The sequence below is a fragment of the Kwoniella shivajii genome, chromosome 7 (genome assembly GCF_035658355.1).
Source record: "Kwoniella shivajii chromosome 7, complete sequence".
Taxonomy (NCBI): Eukaryota; Fungi; Basidiomycota; class Tremellomycetes; order Tremellales; family Cryptococcaceae; genus Kwoniella; species Kwoniella shivajii.
This window is the reverse complement of record NC_085914.1, coordinates 205,341-224,631: the sequence shown is the minus strand read 5'-3', so window position 1 is coordinate 224,631 and position 19,291 is coordinate 205,341. Positions and strand designations below refer to the sequence as shown.

The 19,291-nt window shown below is 43.2% G+C and overlaps 6 protein-coding genes across 6 annotated transcripts; 2 read left to right on the top strand and 4 right to left on the bottom strand.

Annotated features, from left to right (window-relative positions):
• Positions 1–79: 79 nt before the first annotated feature.
• Positions 80–1,533, bottom strand: IL334_005204 (uncharacterized protein; the record flags this gene model as incomplete). Its single annotated transcript, XM_062936917.1, has 5 exons — positions 80–177; positions 274–379; positions 448–1,023; positions 1,180–1,367; positions 1,500–1,533. 5 exons carry the CDS (start codon positions 1,531–1,533, stop codon positions 80–82), a joined length of 1,002 nt encoding a protein of 333 aa, XP_062792968.1.
• Positions 1,534–1,924: 391 nt separating this feature from the next.
• Positions 1,925–3,720, top strand: IL334_005203 (uncharacterized protein; the record flags this gene model as incomplete). Its single annotated transcript, XM_062936916.1, has 8 exons — positions 1,925–1,937; positions 1,995–2,084; positions 2,161–2,185; positions 2,248–2,312; positions 2,390–2,433; positions 2,508–2,587; positions 2,661–2,769; positions 2,845–3,720. The coding sequence occupies 8 exons, from the start codon at positions 1,925–1,927 to the stop codon at positions 3,718–3,720; spliced, it is 1,302 nt and encodes a 433-aa protein (XP_062792967.1).
• A 422-nt stretch (positions 3,721–4,142) lies between these two features.
• On the bottom strand, positions 4,143–7,811 carry IL334_005202 (uncharacterized protein; the record flags this gene model as incomplete). Its single annotated transcript, XM_062936915.1, has 9 exons — positions 4,143–4,412; positions 4,523–4,669; positions 4,792–5,185; positions 5,264–5,358; positions 5,433–6,493; positions 6,571–6,734; positions 6,875–6,890; positions 6,975–7,169; positions 7,253–7,811. 9 exons carry the CDS (start codon positions 7,809–7,811, stop codon positions 4,143–4,145), a joined length of 2,901 nt encoding a protein of 966 aa, XP_062792966.1.
• A 504-nt stretch (positions 7,812–8,315) lies between these two features.
• Positions 8,316–12,181, bottom strand: IL334_005201 (uncharacterized protein; the record flags this gene model as incomplete). The annotated part of the gene is made up of 4 exons (XM_062936914.1): positions 8,316–11,289; positions 11,360–11,802; positions 11,863–12,066; positions 12,146–12,181. 4 exons carry the CDS (start codon positions 12,179–12,181, stop codon positions 8,316–8,318), a joined length of 3,657 nt encoding a protein of 1,218 aa, XP_062792965.1.
• Positions 12,182–12,570: 389 nt separating this feature from the next.
• IL334_005200 (uncharacterized protein) lies at positions 12,571–14,596 on the top strand (the record flags this gene model as incomplete). The annotated part of the gene is made up of 6 exons (XM_062936913.1): positions 12,571–12,576; positions 12,633–13,029; positions 13,117–13,202; positions 13,265–13,375; positions 13,502–14,104; positions 14,186–14,596. The coding sequence occupies 6 exons, from the start codon at positions 12,571–12,573 to the stop codon at positions 14,594–14,596; spliced, it is 1,614 nt and encodes a 537-aa protein (XP_062792964.1).
• A 125-nt stretch (positions 14,597–14,721) lies between these two features.
• On the bottom strand, positions 14,722–17,942 carry IL334_005199 (uncharacterized protein; the record flags this gene model as incomplete). Its single annotated transcript, XM_062936912.1, has 15 exons — positions 14,722–14,775; positions 14,866–14,940; positions 15,018–15,087; positions 15,146–15,190; positions 15,268–15,354; positions 15,437–15,527; positions 15,618–15,778; positions 15,876–15,990; positions 16,084–16,250; positions 16,364–16,774; positions 16,851–16,898; positions 16,970–17,072; positions 17,156–17,185; positions 17,242–17,371; positions 17,439–17,942. The coding sequence occupies 15 exons, from the start codon at positions 17,940–17,942 to the stop codon at positions 14,722–14,724; spliced, it is 2,091 nt and encodes a 696-aa protein (XP_062792963.1).
• Between the last annotated feature and the right edge of the window lie 1,349 nt (positions 17,943–19,291).

The window sequence follows — 19,291 nt, the reverse complement described above, 5'->3', positions numbered from 1 at the left end:
TTTTACTTTCTTCCCGACACATATATACTTAAACTGTACCGTCCCTTTTCATTCTGGATCGTTCAAAGAGTCCTGGTGATTAAAAAGTAGCGGTATCCAACTCGGGTCTATAATAATAAGCCTCTAGGGCATATAAGAAAGCGAATATAATGAATGCTGCTGAACCTAGTAACGAGACTGTGAGAGAGGTGAATTTTAGCATCTCTTTTCGACTTGTTCAAAGCAGATAAACAAAGTCATCGGCTTCGTGAAACGGCAGTGCAATCAACTCACTGTGTTTTACAGATATCTTAGTAGATAGATACCGTCCACCTATGACCGCTCCTGCCGTACACAGACCGTGTCCTAGAATAGTACCAAAAGCGATGACTGCTACGCTCTGTACGGACAAGAGGATATCAGCGGAATTCCTATTTGTACACATCACAATGGCAGTTGCCCACTCACATGAGCACCACCCATTGCTATAGTTGTAATTTGGCTTCTATCCCCCCATTCACCTAAGAAAGTGAGGACGAAAGCTTGAGCAAATACAGGATTTGTTAAAACTTGTAAACCACTTCTGATATTTTCTTTTATGGTTATTGCCCAATGTTTGGTTTCCAATGGACCCACATTACTTTGTCTACCCGATAAAGGGAAATGTATTGATGGACCTGATTTCATTGACTTAGTTGAAGAAGTTGATAAAGAGAAAGATGGTCTCTTATTTCTTGATGGTGAAGATGATGAAGTATTGGTATTCGATAAAGAAGAAGTAGTGCGTGGAATATCGAATGAAGATGTGTTTCCATTTGTATTGCTCATACCCATTCCTTCTTCTAGTGATTCTAAAGGTATATTGGATGATGTTCCTCTGGCGTTGTGAGTATCGTGAACAGCTGAATCTTCTTCTAATTCTTCTTCAACTTCTCTCATCTCTTCTTGAATATGAGAATTACCACCTGACATGGCAAATGATTCTTGAAGCATCTTAGCTCCAAATACCAAGAACAAGATGGAAGCTGCCCATAATGTCCATACCTATATAAACGGGGAAAGAGAATCAGTCAACGATCCAATTGATCTCAAATCCAAAGCAGAACTCTCCTTCGAGCTTGAGCTGAACCGATTCGACGACCCTCCACGTCGGTACCTCCTCTTTATACGATACCTCCATCGCTAAACTCAAAAACTCACCTTCGGTATCAAACCCAAAATCACTCTACCCAAAGCAGCACTTAATATACTCATGACTACCAAACTAGCAAAAGCACCACCGAAAACGGTCAATCGAGGATGCCTCGTAGCCATGATAGCAGCTATCAAGAATGTTTTATCTCCTATTTCAGATACGACGATCATCACGAACGCTTGCAATAGCGCGTCTAGGATCACAAGAATCAGCCACCGTCATATGTCAACAGATGTGTACAGTGAGGTATGGCAAGAAGGCAGGAAGGCAGGAAGGCAGGCATTCATTGAGATTACATGAAGGAAGAATTGGAAGATGGACATACGGAAATTAGATTCTCCCTCTGATATCTCTGCCATCTTGACTATATACAGTCTTCCTGTGATGAACTATGCTCTATGTTTTGGGGGACGTCCGACGTGTAATATCGAAGAACAAAACAAAGGACACGTCGCGAGTGTTCTGGTTCTACTCCAATGATCATTCATTCATTCATTCAATCAATCACCAAAAAAAGAGATTGGAAACAAATCCCCCAACAGTCGGAGATCACCGCTTTGATACGCGTGTGTCACCCAACAGGTAGCTTATTAGGCATGCCCAGCTAGTCAAACGTGTCTCGAGTCATTAGGCACGTTAAGACACGCTGGGACGTCAGAGCCAGGCCCAAGCGTCCAGCAACGACGAAGCAACTTGATGTACTTGTTCCTCTCGTCACTCTTCATTCGAGCATCAGGTATCAAGTCAACCATGTCCCGTCAAGGTCAGCTGACTTCACCGAGTCATAGAGTGTTGAAAGCTGACAAGGTGTTAACTTCAGACAAAGCTACAACAGAAAGAAATGCTCGCATCCTACGTGATTTAGTTAAACAACCAGATAACAAATCATGTGCTGATTGTAGAAAGAATGGTGAGTGTATCACTTCTATCTACAGCTAGTCTTCCAATTCTGGTACATCTAGCTGACAAGGGCATGCCATATACAGATGCGCGATGGGCTTCTTGGAATCTGTCAGTATCAGCTCAGTCACGTAACGTGAAAAGAGCGAATACTAACATATGTTGGAAGGTAGAGGTGTATTCTTGTGTATAAGATGTTCGGGTATACACAGATCTATGGGAACACATATCAGTAAAGGTACGTTACACTCTCAGTTTTGTTTTACGTGACGAGCCTACGAGAATGAAGCTGAGCTGTACATTGGATTTTATTAGTCAAATCCATCGATCTGGATATATGGACACCTGAACAAATGGAGGTGAGTATATAGCGCCTTCATCAAGGTCGAAAGTTGGAGTCCGACTTGACGATATCTGTTTTTCTCGCACATAGTCCATTCAGAAATGGGGTAATAGACTAGCTAATATGTATTGGGAAAAACATCTTAAAGCGGGTCATGTACCTCCTGATCAGTGAGCTTTCCCTATACATCGCCATTCACATTGAAAATTTTATGATCTTAAGCTAACTATTATCTGCTTTCAGTAAAATAGAATCTTTTATTCGGTCAAAATACGAATCAAGGAGATGGGCGATGGAAGGTCCTCAACCTCGTGATCCTAGCGTGTTGGAGCAAGGGGGTGGAAGCGCTGCTGTATGTGCCATCTTATCATTGTTTCTAACGAATTGCTCTTAACACAAGCTAATTGACTCTTTATCGGACCGTTAGCACGCCGAAGCTCCCAGGCCCACACCTACATCGTCTGTACCTCCACCTGCACCAGCAGCAGCACCCAAAACCCATCCATTACTTTCTCGATCAACTGCCAAAGCAGCTCCGCCTCCTGCACCAATGGTCGATCTTTTTGGATCTGATGAACCACCTTCTTTAGCTCCTCCAGTAACCACTGCCCCACCTCAATCGAGACCACAACCTACTCAAGCTGCTCCAGCTTCTACTGCAGGCGTGCAGCCTCCTGCTCCTACGGGTGGAAGCTCAATATTCGATCTAGATTTCCGTACACCAACACCATCATCTACCAATAACACTCAACAGCAACAATCACAAGCACAAGCACAAGGTAAAAATGCAAAAGCTGATATAATGTCACTTTTCTCCTCTACATCACCCACATCGACAACATCTGCTCCACCTCCGAATATCGGTGGAGGTTTCTTTAATTCTCAACCTGCACCCAATCAAAATCAATTTGGAAGTTGGAATGGAGGTATCACAAATTCGGCTCCGCCTCAACCTCCTTCTTACGCTCAGACTCAAAGTGCTCTACCTAGTTCATCGTCAGGTGGATGGGGAGGTATACAAGTTGACCAAAATGCTTGGGGAGCTCCTACATCATCCCAGCCACAACAACAGCAGCAATACCATCAAGCACCAGCAACCGCACCTGCTCAGACGCAGGGTCAAGGAGGTTTCGGTGGTGACTTATGGGGTGGTAACGCCTCTTCTGACCCTTGGGCTTCAACTGGAAATAACGCTGGTACTGGTGTAGGGGGCGGCAATGGGTTCTTCGGTTCTAGCAACGGCATCCAACAGCAACAACCAAAGAAAGACGATAGAGATCCGTTTGCGAATATTTGGGGCTAGGATAGGTACATATGCGTGACGAATGTGTGATGAATAGATACGTTGTAGAGTAATCTGATCAGGATCGGGGCTGCAATCACACATGCATATGGTAGGGCGATAAGGGAAGCCTGGAAATTCATGAGTGTTCCGTTGCACGTCGCTTCTCACGGTAGATAGTGATCTCGCTATCGATGAAAGGTATATGATCATTCAGTATCCCTGATATAATGTCAATCAAGTCTGCAAATTGATATTCACAATCAGGAGGCATCCAGTCTTCAATCCATATGCATTGCCTATCTACAAATCTAATTATTCCCTTTGCCTTTTTCTTACGCCTTTTTCTTACGCCTCTTCACTTTCTTCCTGTTCAAATCAGGATTCATCCCCTTTTTTTTTTTAGCTTGATAGGCTATTCGACCTGAATTTTCAAATTGCATCTAGAATAAATCAATCTCTACTTGACCAACACCTTTTACACCTCTGATTTTACCTCCAAACGAGAAAGGATCACCTTGATGAGCTACCCAAGCTTTTGTTTGAGATCCTTTATTGGTGTTCAAACCGAGTAATTTCTCAAGATTTTTACCTACTAAATCTAATGCCTCAGATTTCGTGAATATTCCTGAAGGTGAATTGGCATATACCCAAGCTGCTTCATACATTGTATTGGGAGCTTGCCATTCTTCTTTGATACCTAATCCGACGGTCTGCACGAAACAATGCGTCTAGGTCAGTATGGATGCACTATATGCGACAGATGCGGGTGAGATACGGAAATGCAGTGAATAGAGGCACGAGCTTTTGCGAAGATACTTACGATACCACGAGAAACAAGGTAAGAAGGTAAAGTATGGTTTGACAACGGAACGGAAGGAAGTATTCTTTTGGTATTCCAATCACCAGGATATGATCGAACGGGAGCGACAATCACTCCGATATCATTTTCGGCCAATTCCTCAGCGACCTACATCATATGAAGAGTATCAGCAAATGAATTCAAACGGACCAATAGTCGAATCCTGACCGTCACATGGATATGTATGGTTCCCTTTCCCTCTATCTAGCGCGCAAAATGACGTTACTTACCAACCAAGATTCCAGTCCACCCAAAATAGTAATCTTAGATTTTGAAGCATGTTCCTTCTTCAACCTAATGAGTGAAGCTATGGTATCTGCCTTATCGGTCTTGACAACCAATACCAGCTTGCCGTCCTTGATCATATCGAAAGCTTCGGTCAGTTCCGTTTTGGCATCTTCAGGTTGATCTTGTGTAAGTAGTTTTCGAAGGATAGCAATCTTGGTTGATACTGAAGTTTTGGAATTATCCAATGTGATATGCAATGCACCGTAAGAAGATTGAATAGCACCTTCAGATAGAGGGTGAAGTGCTCCTGGAGAGAACGAGAAGGAGATGCCATTAATCCATGAAGATGATTTAGGATATGCGACACCGGTCGTCACTCCTGCACGATAAGCGAGCCTGTGTCATCGCAGAAAGATGTACATCAGTGATCATTCGTGACCGGACGCTGGGCCAGGAGGACCATTTCTAACTTACAGCTCATTCTTACCGTCGAATTGAGCTCCATCAACCCCATGGATTAGTAATCCGTTGGTGAGTTCAGATCCGTCATTCAATGGATCAGGAGCGACCTAATCGAATGAGCAAACCTGGTTTAGCTGATTTTCGCTTGCCACAATCGAGTTAACGAAATAATTTCACTCACCCCATCCCAAGTAGATTTCTCTTGATCGATTTCGACCAAACCTAATTTGCTGCCCACGGTGATCACACCTGGAGTTATAGCACCTCCTTTAAGGTTGATGATTTCAAAGCCTGACTCTGTTTGTTCAGTGGAACATTTTCCTACACATGTGATTTCACCAGCTTGGACTATTACAACACCTTTTCCTTCTTCGAATGTCTGTACATCGTATTCTGCGAAGGTGTTTGTGGAGAGGTGGAATTCACCGACATCTTGGAAGATGACGTTTTTAGCTGATTTTTTAGGTCTTAAATCTTGATCACCTCTGAACTCGACTGCTTCTCTAGCTTCTTTATCCCATTTACCAGTAGGAGGGATCTTCTGAGCGTGTACTGGTTTTTCGTGAGAGATGGGATGTAGAATTTGTTTTATACCGTCAATATAAGTTTGTTTTGGTGTAGCACCTAGAACCAAAGGGAATGAATCCCAGATGACTATATCCGCATCATAACCTTCTCTTAAATAACCAATACGATGGTCTAATCCCATCGCTTTTGCAGGACTAGTAGTAACACTATTTAACGCGATGGTAGTATTTAATCCAAAGTGATTTGCCCAACTCGCTTCCGCTATAAGATATCTTGAATCTAATACTGGATGATCAGATTTCATAATGACTGATAAACCTTCTTCTGATAAGATCTTTGGAGCGAATTGGGTACCCCTATAAGCTTCTCTCTTGTATCTTGCATTCGTAGAGAAGATGGCTACTGCAGGAGGTGGTCCCCAAGCTTGTTTGAGTAATTCTGGTACGAGATAAGTTTCATGAGCATGATGAAATGCCGCTATTGGGAATTGGAATTCATTTGAGATTCGGACCAGAGAGTTTAAATCGGTCGTTTCGTAACAATGAATGTTAACCTTGACGTTTCCTCTGATAACATCAGATAAAACTTCCCAATCAAGTGAAGTCGGGAAAGGTTCAGTTTGAGTCTTGGGTGATGTACACCATCGATCTTGTTTATCTTTTAATTCTTTACCATGGGTGTAAGCTTGACGGAAATCATATGCGTTGTCCATTCCTATCATTCATCGAAAAGACATATAAATCATTCACTTTTCCACTTGTATATCTTGTAAGGGATCAGATGTCACTCACTCGTTTGTGAATATACTCGTTTGGGGTTCTCTCCACAGGCATGTTTGATATGTCGCCATGAATGAGTTCGGGCCCAAGTACCATTGTCTATCTTCCAAGCCGGCTCTACAAGCATTGATTGAGGAGTGTTCTCAGCGGTCCATCTAGGCTTGAATGGGAACGCCCTAATGCAATTTGTTAGTACTTGATACCGTTCTCAGTATTAGGAAGCAAGGGGGGGGCAGGCAAAACGAGTGAAAGTGTTTGAGAAGGGAGCCAAAGAGAATGCGGTGAGTTCAGCGAAAGATAACGAAGATTAACTCACTGTCCGCCGATACTATCTGTTTCATTTCATTGGAGTAAGCCATGTTATGATTAGCTTGAGACTCCAAGCCGGAAGAAGATATGGGAAAAGAGTTGCTTACCGGCAGAACCAGGTAATACTAGCATAGTGGTGATACCACCTGAGATGGAAAGGTTGAAAGCCAAATCGTGGGTGTTGAATCCGTCGAGAGATCTCAAAAATGGCATCACACTTTGTTTGACACTGTTGGTATCTTCCGATCCAAATGTCTCCGGAGCAGCGTCCACACCCATGTGCGAATGGAGGTCGACGATACCTGCAAATATCAAGGAATGTTTGTCAGATTGGCTCAGCAAGAAGGAATTGGTTTCGTCGGATGGACGAAAAGGGAGGACTCACCTGGCGTGACCCAGCTACCGTTCAATTCAACTTCTTCGACAGCATCCTTTCTCTCTTTCAAAGATAAAAGTATGTCTTTCGATTTTCCAATTTTTCTGATTAATCCATTCTCAATCAAGATATCTACACCATATAAAACTTCATGTCCATCTTTTTCACCTGTCCATAAAGTTCCGTTCTTCAATAGAGTTGGTTTAGTACCTTTTACGTATCTATCGTTTTCTTTTCTTTTGTTGGATGAAGGCTCGAAATGAGGTATGGACCTATTGATGATTTCACATTGTCTGATACCTTCTTCGATGAATTTGGGTGTTACTGAAGGTGGGGTTGATGGTTTAGGGAATGGGAATTCGAATCCTGTCCCTTTGGCGAATAACCAGAGTACAAAAGAGAGAGCTAGGAGATTACCAAGTCCAGTAGCATGTCTATCTGTCCAATATTTACCAGTTCGTCTTTTCGTCGATAACGATGGAAGGGGAATATCCGAATCTGAATCTGATGAAGAAGTGGTCTTCTCCGTGTCCCTATAACGACCTCTGACTCGCTGATGAGACGACATCTCTATACAACGACTATTGATCTCTTGTATCAAATACAGTAGGTGTAGAGACCTTAAGTGATTTAGACCGATTGTTCCCCTCTTATATACTCACCCTTCGATAGTCGATGAGTCACGCCAGGTGAGATGTAAGACAATCACGTCTGAGATTCACCCCATATGGTGACCTTCTTTATCACGGAGAAGACCGACAGTCGCGTCAGAGGACCATGCGGATTGAAATCAAGCACTTCATGCGAAAGAACATATGAGTATTCTTTCTAGCATAGACAGAGTGACTCGGTCAAGAACGATATGACTGCATAAATATCTAATCGTAAAGTAGATGTGAGAATATAACCAGAAATATCCAATGTCCGTAGCCTAATATAACACGATATCAAAATTATCCCAACTTATAGTCCAGTCACTTCGTCCTCGATTGTCCACTTTCCGAAGCCCTTTTTACAAGATATCCATTTTCAGCTCTTGGCCTTGGCCGTTCTCTTCTCTTCTCACGTCGGATTAAGCACTGATATCCCAATCGCCCTCACTACTATGTCCAGCTGACGTAGCCGGAGTGTTGGTATCTTTAACACTTAGAGCCTTTCTTTCTCCGGGTCCAGGTCCAGGTGTGAAAGACATAGCCATATTCATACCTTTTTCCGATCCCTCTAATTTAGCCAGCAACATAGCGGCGGATCTTCCAGGTGTTGATACATCTGATCGACTACCAAACGCAGGTTTTGCTTTTGATGGAGAGGATGTGGTGGAAGGATGATTCTCAGGTGTATCTGCAGAAACTGACTTGAACGTTATCCTTTCTACTGATTCATCTGTATCTGTTGATATGTCCCCAGCCTCGGATGTAGTCGATGTGGACAATTTTGAGTGTGGAGTAGGTGGGTGATTGGAAAAAGGGTCTGCTGAATGTGTTGGCAATCCCAACCCATTCAAATTATCTTCGACTCCCGATTGAGTTGGTATAGCAAATACCGGTTGAGCAAGTTGTGATTCCTGTTGATCAGGTTCTACCATTGTCAATAACGGTGAAAGTGGTTTTGCAGGAGCTACCTTTATGGGTGATTGAGGAACTGATATGATCGAATCTTGTCTCACTCTCGCTCGAATTTCGACTTTGAGAGGAGACGATTTATGGGTATTATTTCGACTGATTGAGCTGATCACTGAAGTGGCTTTGCTGACTGGACTATGAGGAAGAGGTATTTCATGTGGACTTGGTGGGAGAGGTACTTCGGATGGTTTAGCTGGTGATTTGGGTAGTTCGATCATTTCAGGCTTGACTTTTGCTCTGACAGAAGTGACTGATGATGTCGATGCTTTCAGATCTGATGAAGCAGTAGTGATGGTAGGACCATTTCGAGCAGGTCGGAAGGATGGTAAAGGTGCTTTACGGAATACTCTCTCCTTCTTGACTGGTGGAAGCGTTACGTGTGCGGTCACAGTAGGTTTTTTGGGTCCACTGACGATTCTTGTAGGCGCTGCTCGAGCTGTAGCAGGGAGAGATGGTTTGGAGGTAATCTTTGGCTCCGGCTTAGGTTCAGTTTTAGATACAACTTGAGCGGAGACTACCCTAGCTCTGGCGGTAGACAGGTTCATTGTTGTAGGCTTGGAAGATGTGGAGTTGTTCAGGGTTGAATCCTTAGCGGTATTCGAAGTCGAAGTCGCGGTTGTCTTCGCAGTCGTAGACGTGGAAACCACAGGCCTAGATACAGCTGTCGTGGCCGGTGCTGCCCGAACAGAGGCGGCAGCGCGAGCTGCTGTCGTAGCTGTGGGAGCCGTCAGATTTGTTGGTTTGAAGGGTTTGCGAACCACCGGTGCGCTGACTGTACGTGTTGGCACCGATCGAGCAGCAGGGACAGGTGGTTTACGCAGGGTGGTACCAAGTACCTTTGGTTTGGCAATGTTGGGTTTGGCAGGACCTTGCGTTTCGGGACCTGCTCGACCAGCTGTTGAAGGTACACGTGTTAAAGGTTTAGGGCCGGCTTTCTCAGGTGCAGAAGTCATAAGAGTGACTATGTCAGCCAACTGGGGCACTCTATCACCTTCAATCTCTTCGATTTCTTCGATAGCTTGGGGAACAGGCAATGACTCTACTGCCAAAACTTTCTCGGAATTTGCCGCGGTAGGTTCGACCTTGCAATCTGCCTGTTCTTGCTCCTGAGTTTCGCAAGTGTCTACAGCTTCTTCCATCTTTGTAATCACCCTCTCGCCTTCCTCAGCTATTGTCGAGTTCTTCATGATCACCTCTACCGCTTGATCTTCCTTTGTGACTTCTGTCAGTGCATCAAGTTCTTCGTTGGCTTTCTTAGGTGATTCAGGTAATTCAATCTTTCTCGCTACCTCAACTGTCTTCCTATCTTCCTCTTCTGCATGTTTCTGCCTGAGAGGTGAAGCGGGATAGACGTCTTCCTTCATGTCTATAAAGTCACTTTCATTCTCCAGACCCATGGCTCTGACTTCGCCTGATGTTGATCGGATGAGGATAGGCATAAGGGGCGAGTCCATTGATACTACTTGCGCAGGAATGGGTGAAGCAAATGCTTGCGAAAGTTTTTCTGAGCGATGGTTATCCGCTTTCGTCGAGTATTGTTGTTCTTCCAGCTTTTCGTCCGTCTCTTGTCTGGGCTTATTCCATCCGCCTCCTGGTGTTTTAGCAAAGTAGCCATCTTCTGGAACAACGCTGGGTCCAGTAACGACTCTTCTATGGGCTTGACCAAGTGCATTACCTCTTCTTCCTGCTCCACCGTTGAGATTCCTTTGAGGTCCTCTTATTACTGTAGCTCCACTCGGGGTCGTAAAAGGATGATCACCATGTTCGATGCCGCCTTCTTCGTCCGTTGAAACGACACGCATGATCCTTGCTGGAGGCGCGAATCTTCTTGGAGGCAGATGTATTTCGGTAGATTCCGCAGGTGCAGAATGTGCGGGAAGAAGAACTGGTCTGGTAGGTTTCGACAATGGATAATGTTTTATTTCATCTGATGGGAAAGATGGCATTGAAGATACCGATGGAAGGATATTGTGTGAGACTGACCGACCTTGCCAGCCTAAAGCTGGTGGTACAGCAAAATCATTGTGAAGTCGATTCGAGCTCGATTTGGAACGCGATAGAGCTGGTTGGTATTGTGGGATCTCGACAATTTCGTGTTCAGATACCGGAGGTAGTTGTTCGACGTTTTTCTTGGGTGAACGACGTCGCGAAGGTCCTGCTTCAATTGCTGAGGGTTGTGGATGCAGAAGAGGTCGCATTGGCTTAGTCGCCAAAGCGTTGACACGATTGTTCTGTGGCTTGGAATTGATTGCGGTCTGCGCGGTACCTGAAGCATGTGAAGATTCCGATGATGCAGCCGAGATAGGTTTGACAGCTACCAATGCAGGACGGATGACCGCTTTGGGTTTGGGTTTAGATGGATCAGCACCATTAGCTGATATATCAAGGTATCGTCTGATCGTAGGTGTCAACGGAGCAGAGAAGCTAGTACGACCAGTGTCAATTGAGCAAGTGTTATATCACCACAAACTTGGAACAATGTATATTGACTTACTTGTCAACTCTTTCAGGCCACATATCATTGAATAGTGCCCAAACTCTTTTGCCAGTCTGTCTGACTTCAGGATCTTTGTCGATAGCCATTTTCTTTACGCTTTCTTCTAATATCGCTAAATATCTTTCTGTCCATAATTCACCTGGCCATTCTTTCACCGTACGTTCAACTGCGATACCACTACCTCTTCTACATGTCGCGGCATTGTCGTTCAACCCCCTCCTTAATTCAGGTAATATAGTATTGATTTGACAGTGAGTGATTATCGTTAATAAGCATTTTTCAGCTCTTTTGAGGAATACTTTATTCGGTCGACCTAGGAGATCGATCAGAGGTTCCAAATACAAATTGACAAGAGGTTTGAAATTCGTTGATAATCTAGGTGCAAAAGTTTGTAATAGATCGGTTGAAACTCCTGATAATCTTCCTCTGTCAGATAGCATCTGCAATCAAACGTTCGGTCAGCTTGGTCAGGACGCTCGTCATTCGCAAGCTGAACATACGCATTTAGCCAATTTCGGTCCGACGCCTTTTCTTCCAACTCCTTCGATATATAGATCCGTGTGTTTATACCCTCCTCCTCTCGTGACAGCCGAGAACCGTATAATGGCTCTTTCGAACTTCTCCCATGTGTCCTCTTTCTCTTCTGGTTCGAGTGCCCATGTAAGTGTCTCCAGCTCTTCTTTCAGATGATGTGGTGTAGGGCACTATGAGGGGTATGATTATATCGTCAGTCAAAAAGCGAGATAAACAAAACATCATAAAGTGGAACATCAGTCAACATACAGGTATCTTCGCGTCAGCAGCCAGAGCCGGTGCCATTATATCTCTTTCGACCTTCTGTCAGCCTCTGGGTAGAGTTCTGAGGTAATCGAAGTTGATACAAGAAGACGTTTGTTGAGTTGATGCTTGATGCAAGAGTAGACTGTCAAGAGAAGAAGGGGGGGGTGAAAGTAAAAGAATTCGCGTCTCCGTTCGGTTTGTTTGTCAACAAAAAACAAAACAAACGGAATCAAATTTGTGGTACATACCAAATGACCACGTGGATCGAAGCTTTACTATAGATCATCATGATGGAAAAGTTGGGTTCAGAATCCTTGAACTGTTGTTCATTGTTACCGTACTTTGTTCTTCTTCTTCTTCGCAACAGTACGCCAAAATCATCAGCGCAACGAGGGCAAGAAGCTGACAGCTCACGTGTACAGGAAGACATGAAAGTGAGCGGTGAGACTACCACCTTTATCAGAAATCAGCTGACAAGGTAGAAATGTAGATCGCCGTACAAGGTTGCTCTCATGGCAGTCTAACAGCTATATACGATACAGTATCACAATATACTGCGCATACTTCAGAGCCCATTGACCTGCTGTTACTATGTGGTGATTTTCAAGCATTAAGATCCAAACATGATTTCGCATCATTAGCAGTTCCACCCAAATACCATTCCTTGGGTACTTTCCATGAATATTATTCCGGTCAGAAGAAAGCTCCTGTATTAACCATCGTTATTGGAGGAAATCATGAAGCAAGTAATTACATGTGGGAGCTGTATCATGGTGGATGGCTAGCTGAGAACATATACTATCTTGGAGCAGCTGGAAGTGTATACGTAAATGGATTAAGGATTGTTGGGGCTAGTGGAATTTACAAAGATCACGATTATAGAAAAGGTCAGTATCGAATCGATACATACCGCTTCACCAAGTCGAACCTGGCAGAGTGATCGCTAATTCTGAATCTACTGGTCCTGCTCACAGGTCATTTTGAAAAGGTTCCTTTCAATAATTCAACTTTGAGAAGCGTATATCATATACGTGAATACGACGTAACAAAGCTCATGCAGGTAAGTCGATATTAAAGAGTGCACCTCTTTCTAATGGACATTAAGCTGATATGTTTATCTAGTTATCTGATACGAAAGATACGATATTCTTATCTCATGATTGGCCAATATCAATAGCTAGACATGGAGATACAGGAGCATTACTACGGCGAAAGCCTTTTTTCCGAGATGAGGTGAGTTTTACCTTTCCTCATGCTTACATCTTCACTCCCGCATACCTGCCTCACGACACCACGCCACAATATCTGCTAGCCATTAATCTGCTGTATAGTGAGCTGACCGTTCATATGTATATGTAGATAAATAGTAATACTTTGGGTTCACCACCACTGTTCACACTGCTGAATCACCTTCAACCTGCTTATTGGTTCTCAGCACATCTTCACGTTAAATTCGCTGCTTTGTATGATCATTCGTCGTCAACAACGAAAGAGATTCACAAATTGGACGAGGCACTGCCTTCCATACCGAATGGCTCGCCTACAGTGGAGATAGAAAAGAATCCAGATGAAATTGCCATTGATGATGAAGATGATTTCGACGATCCAGTCGAAGCCAACGTAGTGAAGGTCCTGGATAAAGCTGGAAATCCTGATGAGATTACGATAGAGGACGATGAATTCGATTATCCCCCTGCGGACTCATTAGTACAAGTGGAAGTTCCTCTGAAAGAGGAATCGATGGTCAAAGAGGACCTCAAATTGGATGAAAGTGCTGATTTGGTAGAACAAGCTCGAGAACAAGGAGATGATGGATCAACAACCGAGATAATAGGAGCGCCTATAGAATCTGTTCAAGAAGCTGTAGCAACGTCCAACTCGAACACAGTAGAGGTGGAAGAAGGACGACGGACCAAGTTTCTGGCTTTGGATAAATGTGGACCTGGAAAAGATTTCATCCAAGTGAGTGTCGCGTGGGCTCTCCAATATATTTCAAATTCGGAAGGAGAAGGAGGGATCTGAATGTTTTCTTTAATTATATAGTTTTTCGAGATACCGACACCTTCATCCTCATCATCATCTCCACCAAGATTGACATATGATCTAGAATGGTTGGCGATTTGTCGAGTATTCCATCCATACCTCTCTACCAACATTCACCAAACATCTTTACCCCCACCTGCAATCCTACAACAACTCCTTTCAGATGAGGTGTCACGGATGAAGGAAGAAGGTTTATTGGTTCCCTCTCAAGAAACCAAAGAGGATGGAACGATAGATCTAATTTGGGTAAGAGATGCAATTGATATAGAAAGAGTACAAAAGTTTTGGCCTACAGCGCCATCCGAAGGTCTACCGGGAGGCTCAGCAGATCAATGGTATACGAATCCTCAAACTGAAGCGTTTTGTGGGATGTTGGGATTGGAAAATAGAGTCAATCCTGCTCCTAAATGATCAAATGTCTAAAGGATGTATATATATGCATTGTGCATTGTTGTACAGACAGACAGTCATAATATGACTTTGATCGGTCACACCGCTCTCAACCGTCCGGCTTGATATTATCTTGCCAAGGTAAATCATTGGGCAATCAAGCCATCATCCTTGAACGAATAGTGCCACTTCTTTCGGTCCTTCACATAGTAACCCAAAGATGACGATGTTGTCAGCCTTGTTTTTGCAAAATACTGGTGCTGTGTATGATAGTATGATGAATGACTCACCATCATCCTCATCGCGAATCTTGACGACCAAGGCCAAAATGGATCTCTTGTATAATCAGATCGAAGAGGTTCGTTCTGTGATGTTGATTATAAGCGTCAGCTATGGGACTTTAAAACACGAGTTGGATTGAATTGGTATTAAAGAGACTTACAGGGAAAAATGAGAGGATGAATCCCACCACCGAGGAATAGCATATGACTTTGGTTAAAAGGATCAACGAGCTAAATGTAGGATTTAGTGACTTCTTCAATATGTACACTGAATGAGAAGACAACATACTCGTTATGAAAGTAGAAACCTTGTTGCAGAGTCGCAAACGCCACACTGTGTCAGGATATCACGTTAGCTACCTGTAGATTGATGTGACTCCATATTGATGGAAGAGGGAGCGAAATACTCACAATCCTAGTGTGATACCCATACTCATCGAGGTCATCCTTGGACCTATCAGAGTAATAGGTGGAAAGGGCATATGTATACCCCACCACCTGATAACATGTCAATCAGCATCATTTCCTTAAGGATTCATCGATGAACCAGTGAAAGATATAACGAGTAGGGTCAACTTACATGTTGTTTGAGAGAGCGACCATAAATATGGCTATACACATTCCAAGCATGAAAGCATGCCAGACTCCCATCCAGACTAGACTAGTCATTACTACCATACCATCCAATTGTAGTCAGTAGGTCTGTGAGACGTAATATCAAGTTGAGATGTCGAAATGTCGAAATGTCGAAATTTACTCACCCCCAGTATGAGCACTTCCACTAAGTAAAATGAAAATCGGCATTGAACTTCCTTGATAGTATTGACATTTCGAAGGATTAGGTCCACCGCTCACTTTCCAAGCAAATTGATTCAACTGATATTCTTCCAGGTATGCGGAATAAGCTTGCGGTCCAAGATCACTAAGTAGAACCAAGGTCAGCTGAAGACATTGATGACACGTCCAGCTGCGAACGAGAAGAGACCTTTGCAATCACAGTGATAAGGTTTGATACTGACAAGAAACATAGTCCAATCCTAACGCCAAAAAGAGCGGTAGCGCAAATCATATAGTGAACTCTCCTAACATCAAACCACCACCAACCGTAGCTTTTGGTGCGAGGTTTCCAATTGGCTTTTAACCATCCCAATTAAATGATCAATATCAACACTTTTTGCGCGAACCAAACGGATTCGTCAAGGATTTAGAAGCAATCGGCTAACCCACCAATACCGAAATAACCTTTATCCTGATCTAATGCTTTCATTATCTCCTGCTCTTCTTCTTCGGTGGGAGGATTCCTTGGATTGATAGGGGGTTTATGGAACCTTTTCCTCTGTCTAAGATCTTCCATGAAATGATAAGGTAATTTCTTAGGTGCCCCATGGATTATCCTAGTTAAGTTAGAGGAAAAGGGGGGACAACAGACACTTCAGCATATGGTTCTGCCATGAAGAATGTCTAGAAGTCCAAGGAGTATGGTAGGTTGAATATTGAATGAACTCACGTTCTACCAATTTTACCAGCTTGTCGTTTGATATCCTCGGGAGTCTTCTGCCAAACTTTCTGAATGCGGCCATCATCATAATCCTGGTTCTCTTTCTCCAGTATTGCAATTTGTTTCTCGATATTTTCCCTTGGTCTTTTTTCTAAAGGGAAATTCCAATCACCTAATTTTGCTTGAATTCTCTCAGTCAAAAAATGTCTCTGGTTCGTTGAAGGTATGAAATTCATCCTAAACCATTCATCATCCCATTCTTTCTCACTCCATGGTCTTAATGGTTTTCTACCTGTTCTCACATCTGCATCTTTATAGTCATCAGATGGTATACCGAAAGAAGACAACAACGTATGAGTGACATTGTATACTCCAAGAATGAAGATGATCACGAGTACCAGATATCGGAACTGCATTGTTCTAAAATCGCATTCAAAGATCTCAGCCGTAGGTCAATATGATTGCATTTTGCAGTGAGTGGGTATATTTGACTTACTCGGTCCAACCCCAATTTGGACTCGTGGTCAGCGTAGCTGACACCAGACTGAAGAGAATGGTCATAATCAGTGCCTTCCCCTGACTTCTCACTTCGTGAGTCATACAGACATCACTCACAACATCATCGTATAGCCATTCCCGGCTCTGAACCATTGTGGAGCAAAGCATCCGAATCTGACATTGAAAAGCTCATCACCAAGTAGGGATATACACAGGAAGACTGTTGAGAAATAAGATCATTTAAATAAGCATGCACCTGAAGGTACCTTCCTGGTGGGGTGAGTCACCAGAGTGTAGACTTACTTAGGAATATATGATAACAGGAATACCAAACTGCTCATTCAAGATTAGCGTATGACAGAGGGTAATGGAATGAGAGATCGATTTACCTAGTGGTTCTTTGTCATTGCCCCAATTCGCTACGCCCGTTCCTACACCATAAGCGCATTTAGGGTCTGTTCGAAGTTGTACAGCTGGGTCATTGTTTGTTGATCCAACAGTATCCTTATAGTTGATTATCTATTTTGATCTTAACATCAGTATAGCCGTCTAGCCAAATGAGAATGAGTTTCTACAATTAACTTACGACATCATCAGTCAGATCATGTACCATCATATTCACTTGCATGAAACCTATGATCAGTGCAGTTACAACACCACCAATTTGAAGAGCTTGATTGATTATCATCCTTACATAATCCCTTAAATAACCATAAACTTCCCATGTTCTCCTATGTAAACCTGGACCTTGTCCAATAGGTACAAAACAAGTATCGGCAGGAAAAGGTTTTTTCGGACCATACCATTCATATTTTGAACATGATCTCGGATCATCAGGATGATATCTTGACCTTTGGGTATAAGCAGGATCGGGTTTCTGTCCAGAAGGTAATAATGGTCGACTAGATCGAAAGAACAAATAAGGTATAGCTAAAAGTAAAGATATAATGACCAAAAATGGTATCAAAAACCATATATAAAGCCAATATATGAATTTACCTCCAGGGGATGTACGTGCCCATATTCGATCAGATGGTGTATATCCTGAGAGTGTTGGATCTGGATATTGATACTCTTTTTTGACAACCATGGTTTGTCAAGAGGTTTACTGCTTTATAGTTATTATTGACCCCAAAGTGTAGTCGAAATCGGCAGACATAAATGTTAAATACATTCATTGGTTAGCTTTGTTGACTGTTCCAACATCTTGACTAAATCGCTTTGGGATTACAGCTCCTTTGAGGGAAACCAGGAGGTAATTAGCAGAAAGGATCAAGATTATCCAAAATGCATTCTTTTTACGAAACAGTGCAGATTAGTGAAGATCAGTGAAGTATCCGTTTTGATCCTACAACGTAGATCTCAATTGCACTTGTGTCAATTCGCACCGCATTCATGCAGTACTTGAATGAGAGAAAGATACTCGAATGTGTTCTGTTAGTATCACAATATACTGTCACCAAGGAAATGACTCGACGACTTTTAGCGAGACATAGTGTAATTAGAGCAGGTTTGCCGCCTTTAGTCCCGAAACGTACTATATCTCGCTTAGTTGCTGGCGTAATCTTATTCTCAGTAAGGTAATCTCGTGACGATCTGCGAACCAAGGTGAGTAACTAGCCTCTTCAAACCACCTTTGATCACTTGACATGAAGCGAGTTGCCGACGGTATGTAACGTGAGAAAGTGTATCATTTGAAACTGTAAATGTAATCCTTACGAAATGATTGGTTGGGAAGCTTCGCGATCCTTGAACCCATGATCAGTCAAGTTTTCAACGTCACATAAAGTTACGAGGTACCAAAGACGCCTTTTACTATCTGACTCCCTGATCCAGGACTGAGTGGAACCTTTCTTTTCTGAAGGTATCTACGGAAGTCCGATGATCTACTTTTCATGACACAAGTCCCTTTAAACCGACGAGTTCCGATCACCAACGAATAGATATTCCTTAGTGGATTGATCGCTGTATTCAAGTGGGGGTCTTACATCATCTTCAGACTCACGTCATTTGATTCCAACAAGCTTCTACAAAACATGGCATCGCTCCCGGTATATATAAGGGGGAAAATAACGGCGAATGATACCTCTCTTGCCTAGACGTGGTATCCTCCTGCTAGGCGCAGACTGCTGCCGCGGTAAGCTATTGTAGGTATCACCGGCCGCCCGTTCTTCCCCTGGGAGGCCATTCTGCCGCTCGGAGATATCTGATGGATCCTGGGAGTGGAGGTCGTAGGAACGACAAATGAACATGGACGAATAAGATTCAAGTTCTTCGCATTCCAAGATCAGGGCTTCTTTTTACCCTGGAGTGTCATGTCAAACCCTCGTTTCTCTTATCTCTGATCTCGCTTTTGGACATTTGAGCATAGTAAATCGCTACTCGTACTCGTATGTTCAAATCCACGTTTTTAGCATCTTTTCCTCCGTCCAGCCCGAG